The 13433-nt window shown below is 39.3% G+C and overlaps 1 protein-coding gene across 1 annotated transcript; it reads left to right on the top strand.

Annotated features, from left to right (window-relative positions):
- The first annotated feature begins 3083 nt into the window (after positions 1-3083).
- Positions 3084-12015, top strand: LOC136832712 (uncharacterized). The gene is made up of 2 exons (XM_067094167.1): positions 3084-3891; positions 9565-12015. Exons 1-2 carry the CDS (start codon positions 3881-3883, stop codon positions 11090-11092), a joined length of 1539 nt encoding a protein of 512 aa, XP_066950268.1. The 5' UTR covers positions 3084-3880; the 3' UTR covers positions 11093-12015.
- The last annotated feature ends 1418 nt before the right edge of the window (positions 12016-13433 follow it).

The raw sequence follows: 13433 nt of genomic DNA, 5'->3' as shown, positions 1-13433 counted from the left end.
AAGGCGAGTACACAGAGGAATGTAAGAATACCCCCTACCATTCCCCCCGCCCCCAACACCATGCCAGCCACGGATAATGGGCCAAGGGTACTGCAGTTCTCATAAACAGTTTTGATGTCACAGATAGAAATTCGAAAACACTGATTTGCACCTCCAGAAGGTGGACTGCAAAATAGCAGAGAGGGATAAATTCTGCTTGAGGGAAATCGAAGTCACTACTGCCTTAATTTCGTGGGCTTTAACCTTGCAGATTGGCAAGTCTTCCTCTTGAATCTTACTGTGCGACTCGGAAATCACCTCTCTCAAGAAGAACGCCAATGCGTTCTTGGATAAACGACAGGTCAGATCCTTAACTTAACACCAGAGGTTAGGGGATGCGCCTCTGATACTCTTAGTTCTCTCTGGATAATACTTTAATGCTCTTACTGGACAAAGAACTCTCTCTTGGTCCGTAGGACCTATAATGTCTGTTAAACCTTTGATTGTGAATGTACAGGGCCAGGGAAAAGACGGAGTTTCATTCTTCGCTAAGAACCCCATAGTAAAGCAACAGATCGTGTCTCCTTGTGTGAATCCTACCTTCTTGCTCAGTGCCTGTAATTCACTAATTCTCTTAGCAGTAGCTAGAGCGACTAGAAATAGTGTCTTTCTTGTAGGATCCCTGAGGGATGTGGATTGTTCAAAAGGCAGACCTTAGTGCCATTTTAAAACAACATCTAGGTTCCAGGATACAGAATCTGACCTCTCCTGTTTTGCAGTGTCTAGTGACTTGATAAGGTCACCGATGTCTTTATCAGTCGATAAATCCAGATCTCTATGTCTGAATACAGAGTTAAGCCTCACTCTATAGCATTTGATCATGGATGTAGCCAATCCTTGGGAAGACTTTAAAAACAGCAAGAAATCTGCTATTTGCACTACGGAGGTAGAAGATGATACATTGTGTCTTCTGCGCCAGCTGGAGAATATTGTCCATTTATTCTGGTAGATGTTGGAGGAAGACTGATGTCTATATCTCGCAACTGCTTCCGCAGCTGATCTCAAAAAGCCTTTCGCTCTGACAAGCTTCCTGACAGTCTGAAGCCTGTCAGAGCGAGAGTAGTTAGTCCTAGATGGAACCGGTGAAAGTGCATTTGCCTGAGCAGATTTCATTGCTGTGAAAGTAATCTTGGGAAATCTACTAGAGGATTGAGGAAATCTGGAAACTACCCCTTCTGTGGCCAAAAGGGAGCTACCAGCATCATCAACACGTTGTCGTGTAGGAGAAATTTGTTGATTACGTCTCTCACCATACTGAATGGTGAGAAGGCGTAGACATCCAGGTTCGACCAGTCCTGGAGCATCGCATCCGTTGCCCACGCAAGAGGGTCTGGGGCTGGCCAGCAATACAAAGGAAGTTGGTGATTCCTCAATGTTGCAAATATATCTATCGCCGGCTTTCCCCATGTTTCCACAGGTCGGTGCATACCTGCAGATTCAGTGTCCATTCTGTGGGTAGGACCTGTTTGCAACGACTTAATTCGTCCATTATGACACCGAGTTTGCCCTGTATAAAGCAGGTGACAATCTTGGTTTGGTTTCCTTGCACCCAGATAAGGAGATCTCTGGTCACTTGGTACAGTGAAAAGGAGTGGGTCCCTCCCTGATTCTTTATGTAGGCCAGAGTAAACGTATTGTCCGAGTGGACTATGACTGTGGAGTTGCAAGTCGCTGTTGAGAAGTGTTAAAGGGCTAAGTGTATTGCCTTCAGCTCCTTCCTGTTGATATAAAGTTCTCTCTTGGGTTGTGACCATGTCCCTGAAACTTCCTTGTTTTCTAGCAGAGCTCCCCAACCCAGATCTGATGCGTCTGAATATAATGTGAGGTTGGGGCTCAGAGGGTGTGTTATGCAGTGAATAAGTATGAGATTCACTGATCGGGATTATGAAAGAGAGAGAGAGAGAGAGAGACGATATTGATAGTTTAAAATGATGAGCCATGGGACCAAGAAAAGTGAAGACTAACCATAACAAACCTCCAAGATGTGGGAAAGGAAGGAGGAGTTAGAGGATAGACTAAGAAGTGAAAAGGTCAGCAAAATTGACCTGATTTGTCCTTGCCAAAAGTGGGAGTTAAGATTGAACCATTAAGAGTAAAGTAGACGTCCTCAAGGAGGCGGAGTTTTATTCAACATAGGTCCAGAGTTCATTCTGATCAATTTTTAGCCAGAGTTACTTGAAAACCAAATTGGGTAGGATTGTGTCACTCGCTCCTCTCTTAACATCAAGAAATTTCTAAGTCCAGTGTGGCTGGCCGTGTGAAGTAGTGTTAGAATAAAACTTATGAAAAACCGTGCCCGGTGAATACTTACCCCCTCCTGGAAAAATAGAAATATTAATAGACAATTTCAACCTAACTTACCGAGTCCCCTGCGTTACTATCAAGAAAAAGAGAGTCATTCATATGTGGTGCAACGCAATACACAAAGAAATACTGCATCGCATAACAAAATTTGGTGGCAGCGGTGGGATTTCGCCCAGCGCACATTTGAAAAACATTAAAGTTCACGGCCCTAGAGAAATTTACAGAGAGTGAGCAGTGACAGCGCTAAAACTAACTCTCAATTTAACAGCGCAAATAATCTCAAGACGGTCTTCAGCACTAGAAACACCAATACAACATCAACACTGTAGCAGAAGGGAAACGAAGCAGAACGAAATATTCCAAGAAGCAGTGAATCTTTTTGCGTCGATCGGAATGAAAAATTGACAGCGGTAAATCTCTGCCTAGTTTGAAACTTCCGAACATTCGCATAAGATCAACCAGAAATTCAGTTTAATAATTATATATGACCATAATAAGAACAATAGTAATAATCACGGCATAGAACAGCGGTGATTTTTATAAGAAAACGAAATTTACGAAAGAAAGAATCAGCAACTCGCCCTATACTACGCCGATCGCAGAAGCGGAGAAGACCAAAACAAACTGTGTTGGCGGACGTATGAAAGTCGCTTATATCTACGTCAGTTCAGTGAACTTTTCTATCGTGTACGGACTTAAATACACGAAATTCCAAAAATTTTTGGTCGCTAAAAGGAGACTTAGCGAAAAGTAGCGGTAGCAGAGCAGTGACGACGACGGCGACGAATGAGAGCGGAAGACGGCGACGAAAGAGAGTGAAGAATTCGGAACGGCGATAAAGTTTAGAAGTCAACGCGTTGATAACCGCCTCTCGAAAGGGAAGTGACGCCTTCAATCAACAATTTGGAAGGGATTCCAAATTTTTCTTCGCCAAATTCAGCAAGTACGGACTGGAAGTCGGCCGAGTGGTGCCGAATTGTCGCTGGATGCTAACGACAAATTGCGCTCAAGTGCAATCAGCGCGATCTTCAAGTGCAAGGCGACACGAAGCTAATTGAATAGTAAACATTCATTCCTAGTATCGGGGAATTATCAAGAGAATTTATTTTTCTCTGTGAATAATTAAATTTTTTTTGTGTGCGTGGAATTTTTATATAATTATTTTTCCCTGCAGTGCGCAAATGATTTTTTTTACATAAATAATTTAAGTAAATTATTTTTCTTTTGAATAATATTCTGAAGAATTTTTCCTTATTGTTGTACGAAGGAAATAATTTTTTTCTCATATTTAGTAATTTTTTTTACGAAATAGAAATTTTCGTTCACTTGGTGATAGAGACAATTCTGTTTAAATTATTCTATCATAATAATTTTTTTTGTTAAACACTTGGCGCAGCATTTTGCAGTGGAACCCAAACAATTGTGTACATAAATACTAATATCAGACTTTTTCAGATTGTGAGAGAGTCCTATGAAGGAATGAGTTAGGAAAAATTTGAATTTTTTTGTATAAAGGGATATAGTCAACTCAGCAAACATGCAATTGAAGTAAGTACCTGATTCTCAAATTAATTTTTTTTTTCAATTTTTCATTCTTGGAATCATTGAATATTTTATGAATTAATATGAATAACACTTTGGATGAAGTAATTGCCCGACTGCAACAGACAAGAAGCGAAGACCAGACTCCATATAACCTAAGACCTGTACCTGAACGACTTTCTAGACCAATTGATCCTAGTAATACTATAGACCCAGACGTTCTCGTAGTCAAGGTCCCCCACTTAGTTTACCGAGTGCGCCTAACCCTTCAGTTGTAACCACTAACCCAATAACTTCCATTGTACCTAGAAATCCCAACATGGCGCAAGCCGCCGTAATAACCCAAGCCACTAGATTTTGTGGAACGGTAGACCCAAGTAATGTAGATAAAAGTAGATTAGAAGAATATGGTGTAAATCGATGGATAGCAGACACAGAAAGCAGAATTTCAGCTGCTGGTATCACAGATGAGAGAAAGAAAATAGATGAAGCACTCTTGTATGTTAGTATGGAACATGGTGATGCACATACAGTTCTTCATTCAGTACTTTTAGGAATATTACTCTGTTTAACGAATTCAAGAAACAGTGCTTACAATTTTGGCAACCAGAAGCACAGAAAGATCCATGGTATAACATAGAAACTTTCCATCATCAGAAATATGAGGGTAATCACTTAGTTTTAGCCACTAGAGTAGAAGAAGCTATAGATAGAGTGACGACAGATATGAAAGCTGTAGGAATTGTTGTTGGAAGGAAGGATGAATTTGATGATGATGAAACAGATTTAGCTAGTATATCCAAGGTACTTAGATATATGTCATTAGGACCAATCTACGATGCTTTGGGTAAGGAAGAAAGAGTAGCCTTAAAGAAGTACTGTGATAGGAAGCCAAATGATGGAATTGTACAAACTTTGATGTACATAGAAAGGAAAGTAAAACAGAATTCATCAAGTAGTAGTGCAGATTTTTCGGGAACCGTAGCTAGTGGAAACCCAAGAAATAATAGCAATCAGTCCAATAGAAACCAATCAGGGCAAGCTAGGTCTAGGTATCAGGAAATAGAAATTCGTTTGATAGAAATGGTGGGAACAACAATAGGAGATTTAATCAATCAAATAGAAACAATCAAGGTAGGCCGCCAAATAGAGGTAACAATGGGAATACCACTGGAACTAATGGAAATAACAGTGGAAATAACAGGACTCCTGGACAGAGGGGAGCTAGTCAAGGCCAAAATTCAGGGAATAATAGGCCACAGTTCAATAGGCAGAGACAAAGTTGTGGAAATTGTGGTTATAACAACCATACAACCCAGAATTGTAGAAGAAACAAATGGTGTTCGAATTGCAATAAGACAGGACATTTAATCCAGAACTGTTGGTACAACAAACAGGGAAATTCTCAGGGGTCTCAAAATAACCAAAGTACTCAGCCTAATAATCAGAATACCTCCCCCAGTAACCCAAATCAAGGGGATTCTCAGTGACAATCACAGAGAGTGCAGCAGAAAGGTCCATCCTTACAGAAAGAAATAGTGACAGTGAATAAGGATGTGTCCCCAACAGACATTACTCGAAGTAATGAAATAGTGTTTTCTGTAAAGAATTTTAATACGTGTCAGGAAGAGTTGCCTATCATACAAGTACACTTAGAAGGTGTACTGAGTTCCATATTGTTGGATACAGGCAGTACTGTAAGTATCATAGATAAAGGCACTTTAACAAAACATATAGGTTGTGAGCTTTCCCAAATGAGAGAATCCTATAGGACCATAAAGGGATCGCTGGAAAGCAAATAAGGGCTATAGGCAATGTCAATTTAGAGATAGAAATTCTAAATAAGAAATACAGGGAAGAGTTTGTGGTGTTGGAAGAGAAATATTTTCCAGCTCAAGCTCTATTTTCCTTCCAGGCTATGAAAAGATGTGGAATTGCACTAGATTGTAGCAATGGAAGAGTAACTATCAAGGAAATTGATAGAGGAAATGTTTGCTCTCTTGAAGAAGAGGAACAGTTTCAGATAAACTTGATCACTTTACCTGAGACAGCCTCATCTGAAGAAGTAGACATCCAACAGATAGAAATAGAATTTAATGCTAACCCGGGTAGGACAGTGAGTAGAAATTCAACGATAGAAGAAATAGGAGAAGATAGACAAACTACTTTTAAAAGCCTAGAAGCCACTCAGGAGGAATTCTTAGATAGCAGGTATGAACCTGATAACTCAAGTGCACGACAAGTAGATACCTCCGAAGAACTTAGTTCTTTTTCCCAACCTGACGATCCTGACACGCTAATAGATTGTAGTCACTTAATAATAAGAGAAGATACGGAAGAGAAGTATCTCAATGAGGTGTTGCTGTTAGGCAACCTAAAAATGACAGAGATAGGTTCTGTGATACCACAAGATGAAAGTTCAGATGATACTGATGTCTGTTACACTGCCGATGCACAGAGTGCAGAAGAGATCTGCTTAGTTAGTACTGCCGATGATAATCTTGTAAAACTCAAATTAAACAATAGCGTTATACTGCATCCACAAGGTCTGACAAAGGTTTGTCTTAGAATTGTAACAGATAAAAACCTAGGTGATACAGATGTGTTATTAGTTAATGAAGACTTACCAGACTTTGTGAAAATGGACAATTCCCTAGTAAGACTTAATGGTGGAAATTGTACGACTTATGTGTATAATTATTCTGACAAGAGACTAGAATTGCATGCCGGCATAGAATTCTGTAAGGGAATTGTGATTACTAACCCTTTACTAACCATAAGTGAAAAAGCATTTGTCTCTGTAGCTGACACAAGAGTTAAATTAGAAGGGAAGTAAATAATACAGATTTTCCTCATTGTAGGGACAGGTTAATACAGATATTAGAGAAATATAGGAGTGTTGTAGCAGTAACAGGAGATAAGTTAGGAAGGACAGATGTCCTGCAGCACAAAATAGTCATAGAAGATGGTGCTAGACCTTTTATATACCTAACTACAAACTTCCAATAAGTCAAAGACCCATTGTAGACGAGATGGTTGAAGAGATGAAGGAAGATGGAGTTGTAATACCTTCTAAGTCACCTTATAATTCACCTTTACTGCTAGTTCCAAAGAAAGACGGTACATGGAGGATGGTAATTGATTACCGTAAATTGAATTCCCACACCGTCCCTGATCGAATGCCAGTGCCAGTCATTAATGACATGTTAGCTCAATTAGGAGGTGCCAAGGTTTTTTCTAGCCTCGATTTACTGAGTGGATATTGGCAAGTTCCTCTCGATGAAGAATCCAAGCATCTCACGGCATTCAGTACTCATAAAAGAACATTTGCAATTTGAGGTAATGCCGTTTGGTCTTACTTCAGCTCCTTTAACGTTTGTACGTTTAATGCTGCAAATCTTGGGAGATGTTGAAGACGTATCGGTTTATCTTGATGATGTAATAATTGCTAGTAAGGATGTAGAGAGTCATTTCAAGACAATAGAATTAGTATTAGATAGGCTCAGAAAGGCCGGTTTAAAGGTAAAAATTAAGAAATGTCAGTTTCTGAAGAAATCTCTAGAATATCTAGGACATGTTATCAGTGAACATGGTTTGAAAATGCAAGAAGGAAAGATTAAGGCTATTGTAGACTATCCAGCCCCAAGAAATTTGAAGGCACTAAGAAGATTCCTAGGTATGGTAGGGTATTATCGACCTTTCATAAAGGGATTTGCTACCATAGCAAAACCATTAACTGAGTTAACTAGGAAAGATGCTAGCTATGAGTGGAAAGATGAACAGGAAGCAGCGTTCAAAACACTAAAGGATATGTTGATAACAGATCCTATCCTAGTTTATCCAGACTTCGAGAAGGAATTCTACTTAGCCTGTGATGCTTCAAGTACAGGACTGGGTGCCGTCTTGATGCAAAAGGATAAAACAAGGATGAGGACTGTATACTATGCCAGTAGAGTTTTGAATGCAGCTGAAAGAAATTACAGTACAACAGAAAGGGAATGTTTGGCATTAGTCTGGGGATTACAGAAATTTAGACACATTTTGCTAGGACATAAAATTAATGTTCTTACAGATCATAAACCCATTTGTGATCTTTTCAAGAAAAGGGCTTTTACCAATAATATGAAGTTCAATAGATGGTTCGTTAGCGTATTAGAATTTGCCCCAGAATTTAGATACATACCTGGTAGATATAACACATTAGCTGACGCCTTATCTAGATCACAAGAAGAGAACGAGAAACAAATTACCACTCGTAATTTCGCCTTCAGTTGTCAAATCACAGACTTAGATTTAGACAAAGTTCGTCAAGAACAACAAAAGGATTCTAGAATAAAGGAAGTAATTGGTAACCTCTTGCAAGGTGAGAAAAATTCAGAGTTTCAATTGATAGATGGGTTATTGTACAAGACTTCAGACGAACCAAATGCTTGTTCACGTTTGTACATTCCTAATACACTAATACAAGACGTTTTAGAACTAACCCATTCATACAAGTTATCAGGACATCCTGGAATTAAGAAAACATGTAGAACAATCACTAGAAACTATTTTTGGCCTCGATGTAGTGAAGATGCTACTCGATTTGTTCAGAATTGTACCCTATGTAATATACATAAGGGGAATGTCAACGTCAAGGCTCCTCTGGAAATGTATCCTTCAGAATTAAGTCCTTTTCAAGTAGTCACAATGGATTTCTTAGGTCCATTCCCGAACACCATCAGAGGAAATAAACAGATTTTAGTTTTCATTGACTATTTGACCAGATACGTAGAAATTGTTCCAACTAGAAACAGAGAAGCATCAACGGTGGCAGAAGCCTTTAAGTCTAGAATTATAACCAGACATTCATGTCCTCAAGTTTTGCTCTCAGACAATGCTGCTGAATTTACTAGTGACATTCTAACGAATTTGTGTGACTTTTATGAAATACAGAAATGTCAAATAACAGCATATAAGCCAAGCTCAAATGGAGCAGTAGAAAGAACAAATCGCAAGATAAAGGATGTTCTGAAAACATTGGTAACCCCTAGCACTGAAGACTGGGACTTGACTCTCGAAGACATACAATTTACCTAAACAACACAGTAAATGAATCAATAGGAGAAACTCCTCATTTCCTATTGTATGGCTACCAAAAGAGAATGCCAAATTCACTTTTGGATGATGCCGCACCACCCAGACGTACGTACAACTACGAGGACTATATTGCTTGGAAGACAAGACGTACGTACGAGACCGTTAAAGTCACCAGGGCTAGATTAAAGGAGTTACATAAAAATCTAGTAAGTATTACAATAACAGATCCACCATACCCTCGTTAAAGGTAGGACAACAAGTTTATGTACTCAATCATGTTCTTGAAGGACCTAATATTAAAGTATCACCAAAATTTCGAGGTCCATATAGAGTTTTAGAAGTTTTGAAGTTGAATAAATTCAAGTTAATGCATGAAATTACCTTGAAAGAATCCATTGTACATTGGAACCACATTAAAGTAGTTCATTCAGAACCTTGGTCGTCTACCCAGTTAAAGGATTTGTCCAATAAAGATAAGATAGATAATAAAATAGAATCTTCAATGACCCCAAGGTATAATTTGAGAAGAAGGTAATGGCAAGTGCAATGGTAAACAAATGTAATTGATAAGCTTTTTACTGCTTGATAACATTATTTCAGCAAATGGATTGTATGGTGGTTGGCAGTGAGTCAAATTGTGAACTCACTCGTACAACTAAGGAAGGGAGCCATCATCAAGGAGCATGGCAAGGTTAAGATGATACAGGACCTAGCCATTGTTAAGATCCAGACGGACTCCATTATCGATCAGAGAGAGCAGTTAGTCCAGCTGAGCAATCAGATACAGGCAGGATTACAAAGTGTCCAAGATAGAAATTTGTACGACATGCTCTCCAAGTTGCAGAGGGACATCGATAGTGTTATGCCAAGGAAAGTAGTAAAGCGATCACTCATACCCTTTATAGGCGTCGCTTTACATAATCTCTTTGGAGTGGCGACAGATGGTAATGTTGAAAGGCTAAAGGAAAGAGTGGCACAACTTGAAAATTGGGCTTCTGAGCAGGGCACTGTCTATAATAAAGTAATAGGAAATGTCAATCAAAATCAGAAAATGATCACAGTGCTGAAAGAATTTGTGAATAGTGCCCTCCATAATGTTTCCTCAGAAATTGCTAGAATCCATCAAACAGAAATGATGGAGCAACTGCTCCTAGAAACAAGTAATTTCCTTCTGGAATACAAGGAATTACTCAATGCAATCATGATGGCAGGTAAAAACCTGCTGTCGCCTTTTCTGATAACCCCTAGTGAAATTGAAGCCATTATTCAGAAATGTGTTGTGAACAATCACTTGAAGCCACTAGTAGAAAATATAGTAGACTATTATGGCCTGATAACAGTGAAAGTGATAGCCAATCAAATCATACTAGTGATCCCTTTCAACAATCCAGACGTCAACTCATTGATGTCAGTCTATCCATTCCCAATGGTAGTAGATAATAAGTCCATTGTACTAGAAGGAACAGTTCGACACTTTGCATTGCAGCATGATTCGTTCCTAGTGACTGAAATTCCCGACCATAAATTCAGGGAATGTGTTATGCTTAATGATGGTGTATATGTTTGTAACATTGTGAATTTCTATGAACCATTGAGTGCTCTTCATTGCCTAGATGATCTTGTAAACAACAAGAATGGTAAGAACCATTGTAAATATATACCGTTTACAGAAACTTTCAAGGCTCAAATCATTGATGATGAGATTTTTGTGTTCTCAGCAAACAGATTGAATGCTAAGAGTGACTGTAAGTCAAACAAAACAGAAGTAGCTTTCATTAACGTACACTCATTTTCATCTGCTTGTGAACTGGTCATTTTACATAATTTGTATTACAAACCTACAGTCTTCACGACATACAGTTTGAATTTCAGTAAAAGTGTACATCAGTTTGCAGTTATTAACGAATTTCAACTTTCAGAACTGGAATTGGAGACATTCACAAAGCTAGAAGAGGTTCATACTTTCTTTCATACATATAAGACCGAGATTTCTCCTATTATGTCATTCATAAATGTCATTCTTTTGGTACTGTTTGCTTTCATTTCTTTTATGATTGTCAGGAAATTGATACTGAATAAGCTTACCATAATCAAGGACATGATGGACAGAATCCTTCCTAGAGAGTAATAGCGTTTACCATTGACTTGCACTTGAACATTTGATGATTGATTTTTTTTATTTTTTTACAATTTATGATTGATAACCAGAGAGTAATAGGCATTTGATATATTTACTTGCCATAATTTTCTGCATTTAGTTTGAGTATTTGATATATAATTCATGCTTATATTGTTTGTGTTAGCACTATGATGCATTATAACATTTCTTGCATTTATTGCTTGTTGATAAAAAATCATTGACATTGAAGTAATTGACTATTAGAAATTATTGAAATTGAAGTAATTGACTATGGTCAAGTTGAGTTGGTTATCTACTTGCATTGTAGTCAATGCAGGTAGGTGACCGAGTGATGTTATGCAGTGAATAAGTATGAGATTCACTGATCGGGATTATGAAAGAGAGAGAGAGAGAGAGAGAGACGATATTGATAGTTTAAAATGATGAGCCATGGGACCAAGAAAAGTGAAGACTAACCATAACAAACCTCCAAGATGTGGGAAAGGAAGGAGGAGTTAGAGGATAGACTAAGAAGTGAAAAGGTCAGCAAAATTGACCTGATTTGTCCTTGCCAAAAGTGGGAGTTAAGATTGAACCATTAAGAGTAAAGTAGACGTCCTCAAGGAGGCGGAGTTTTATTCAACATAGGTCCAGAGTTCATTCTGATCAATTTTTAGCCAGAGTTACTTGAAAACCAAATTGGGTAGGATTGTGTCACTCGCTCCTCTCTTAACATCAAGAAATTTCTAAGTCCAGTGTGGCTGGCCGTGTGAAGTAGTGTTAGAATAAAACTTATGAAAAACCGTGCCCGGTGAATACTTACCCCCTCCTGGAAAAATAGAAAGTATTAATAGACAATTTCAACCTAACTTACCGAGTCCCCTGCGTTACTATCAAGAAAAAGAGAGTCATTCATATGTGGTGCAACGCAATACACAAAGAAATACTGCATCGCATAACAGGTGTACAGATTTCCCTTCTGCAAACCTTCCTGTTACAAGCCACCACTGAAGGTCCTCTTTGATCTTGGGGGTGATTGGGAAAACAAACAAGCCCGGAAGAATCTTCTTCTGCCAACTGGCTTTTAGAAAATATTATAGCACTATCATGTGAAGTCTTCCTAATGGAATGAACTTTTCTATGGATAAGAGAGCTCCCAGTAAACTCATCCATTCATTGGCCGAGCATGAAGGGAGAGAGAGGAATTTCTGAACTGTCCGAATGCAGGCTTGGGTTCTCTTGTCGGACGGAAAAGCCTGAAAAATCCGAGAGTTGATCTTCATTCCCAAATATCGAATCAATTGGCTTGGGACTAATTGGGATTTGTCTAGGTTTATCAACAGGCCCAACTCTTCGGCTAACAGAAGTCTTTTTGAGGTCCTCTGTGCAACTTGATTCCAAGGGGGAGCGTAGGAGCCAGTCATCTAAATAGAGACAAATGTTGATCCCCATGAGATGTAGCCATTTTGCTAATGGGGCGAGGACATGGGTGAAAAATTGAGGGGCTGTCGATAGTCCGAAGCACAGCGCTCGAAATTGGAAGACCTTGTCCTGAAAGACAAACTGCAGATATTTCCTGGCCTCTGGGTGGACTGGAACATGGAAATATGCATCCTGCATGTCTATAGTTGCCATCCAATCCCCTTGACGGATGGAAGACAGAACTGAGTGGGTTGTTTCCATTTTGACGTCCAGGACAGGTCTCCAACCTCCCGATGACTTTGGGATGACGAATAGGCGATTGTAAAACCCTGGCATGTTGACATCTCCAACTATTTCTAGGGCTCTCTTGGTGAGCAGAGACAGAGTAGGTCGCCAAGTTGATAGGAGAGGACAATAAAGGAGGTTTCTCCCTGAATGGGATGGAATATCCTACTCAGATCTCCTCTAAAACCCAAGATTCTACATTTCTGTCCTCCAACTTGTTCCAAAAATGCAGAAGCCTGGCCCCCACTGGTATATGGAGGATAGTATCCTCACTTGCAAGAGGATGCTTTGCTTTCTGACTTCTTGATTGGTCGAACGGACCTAGAATATGCTCAGGAACGGGACTGGAATCTACCTCTATCGCCTTGAAATGCTTGCTATAGAGGGGAAACCATTCTAGGTGCAAACGATGAGGAAGATGAAGAATGTCCAGATTCCTTCGGGCATTTGGAGGACTGGCCCAACAAGTCTTAAGTGGATTTCTTTTGCAGCTCCATTGCGATATGTTCTGCTGTAGCGCTGGGAAAGAGACCATGCTGATCTAAAGGAGCAAAAAGAAGTGCAGATCTCTGGGAGGGAGTGACCCCTTTTGAAGTGAATGAACACCTCTAGCTTCTTAAGTACTCCCACCGTGAACAAGGCT

This window comes from Macrobrachium rosenbergii, chromosome 50, assembly GCF_040412425.1.
Source record: "Macrobrachium rosenbergii isolate ZJJX-2024 chromosome 50, ASM4041242v1, whole genome shotgun sequence".
Lineage (NCBI taxonomy): Eukaryota > Metazoa > Arthropoda > Malacostraca > Decapoda > Palaemonidae > Macrobrachium > Macrobrachium rosenbergii.
Note: the sequence above shows the minus strand (reverse complement) of the source record. Positions and strands in the feature narration are given on the sequence as shown.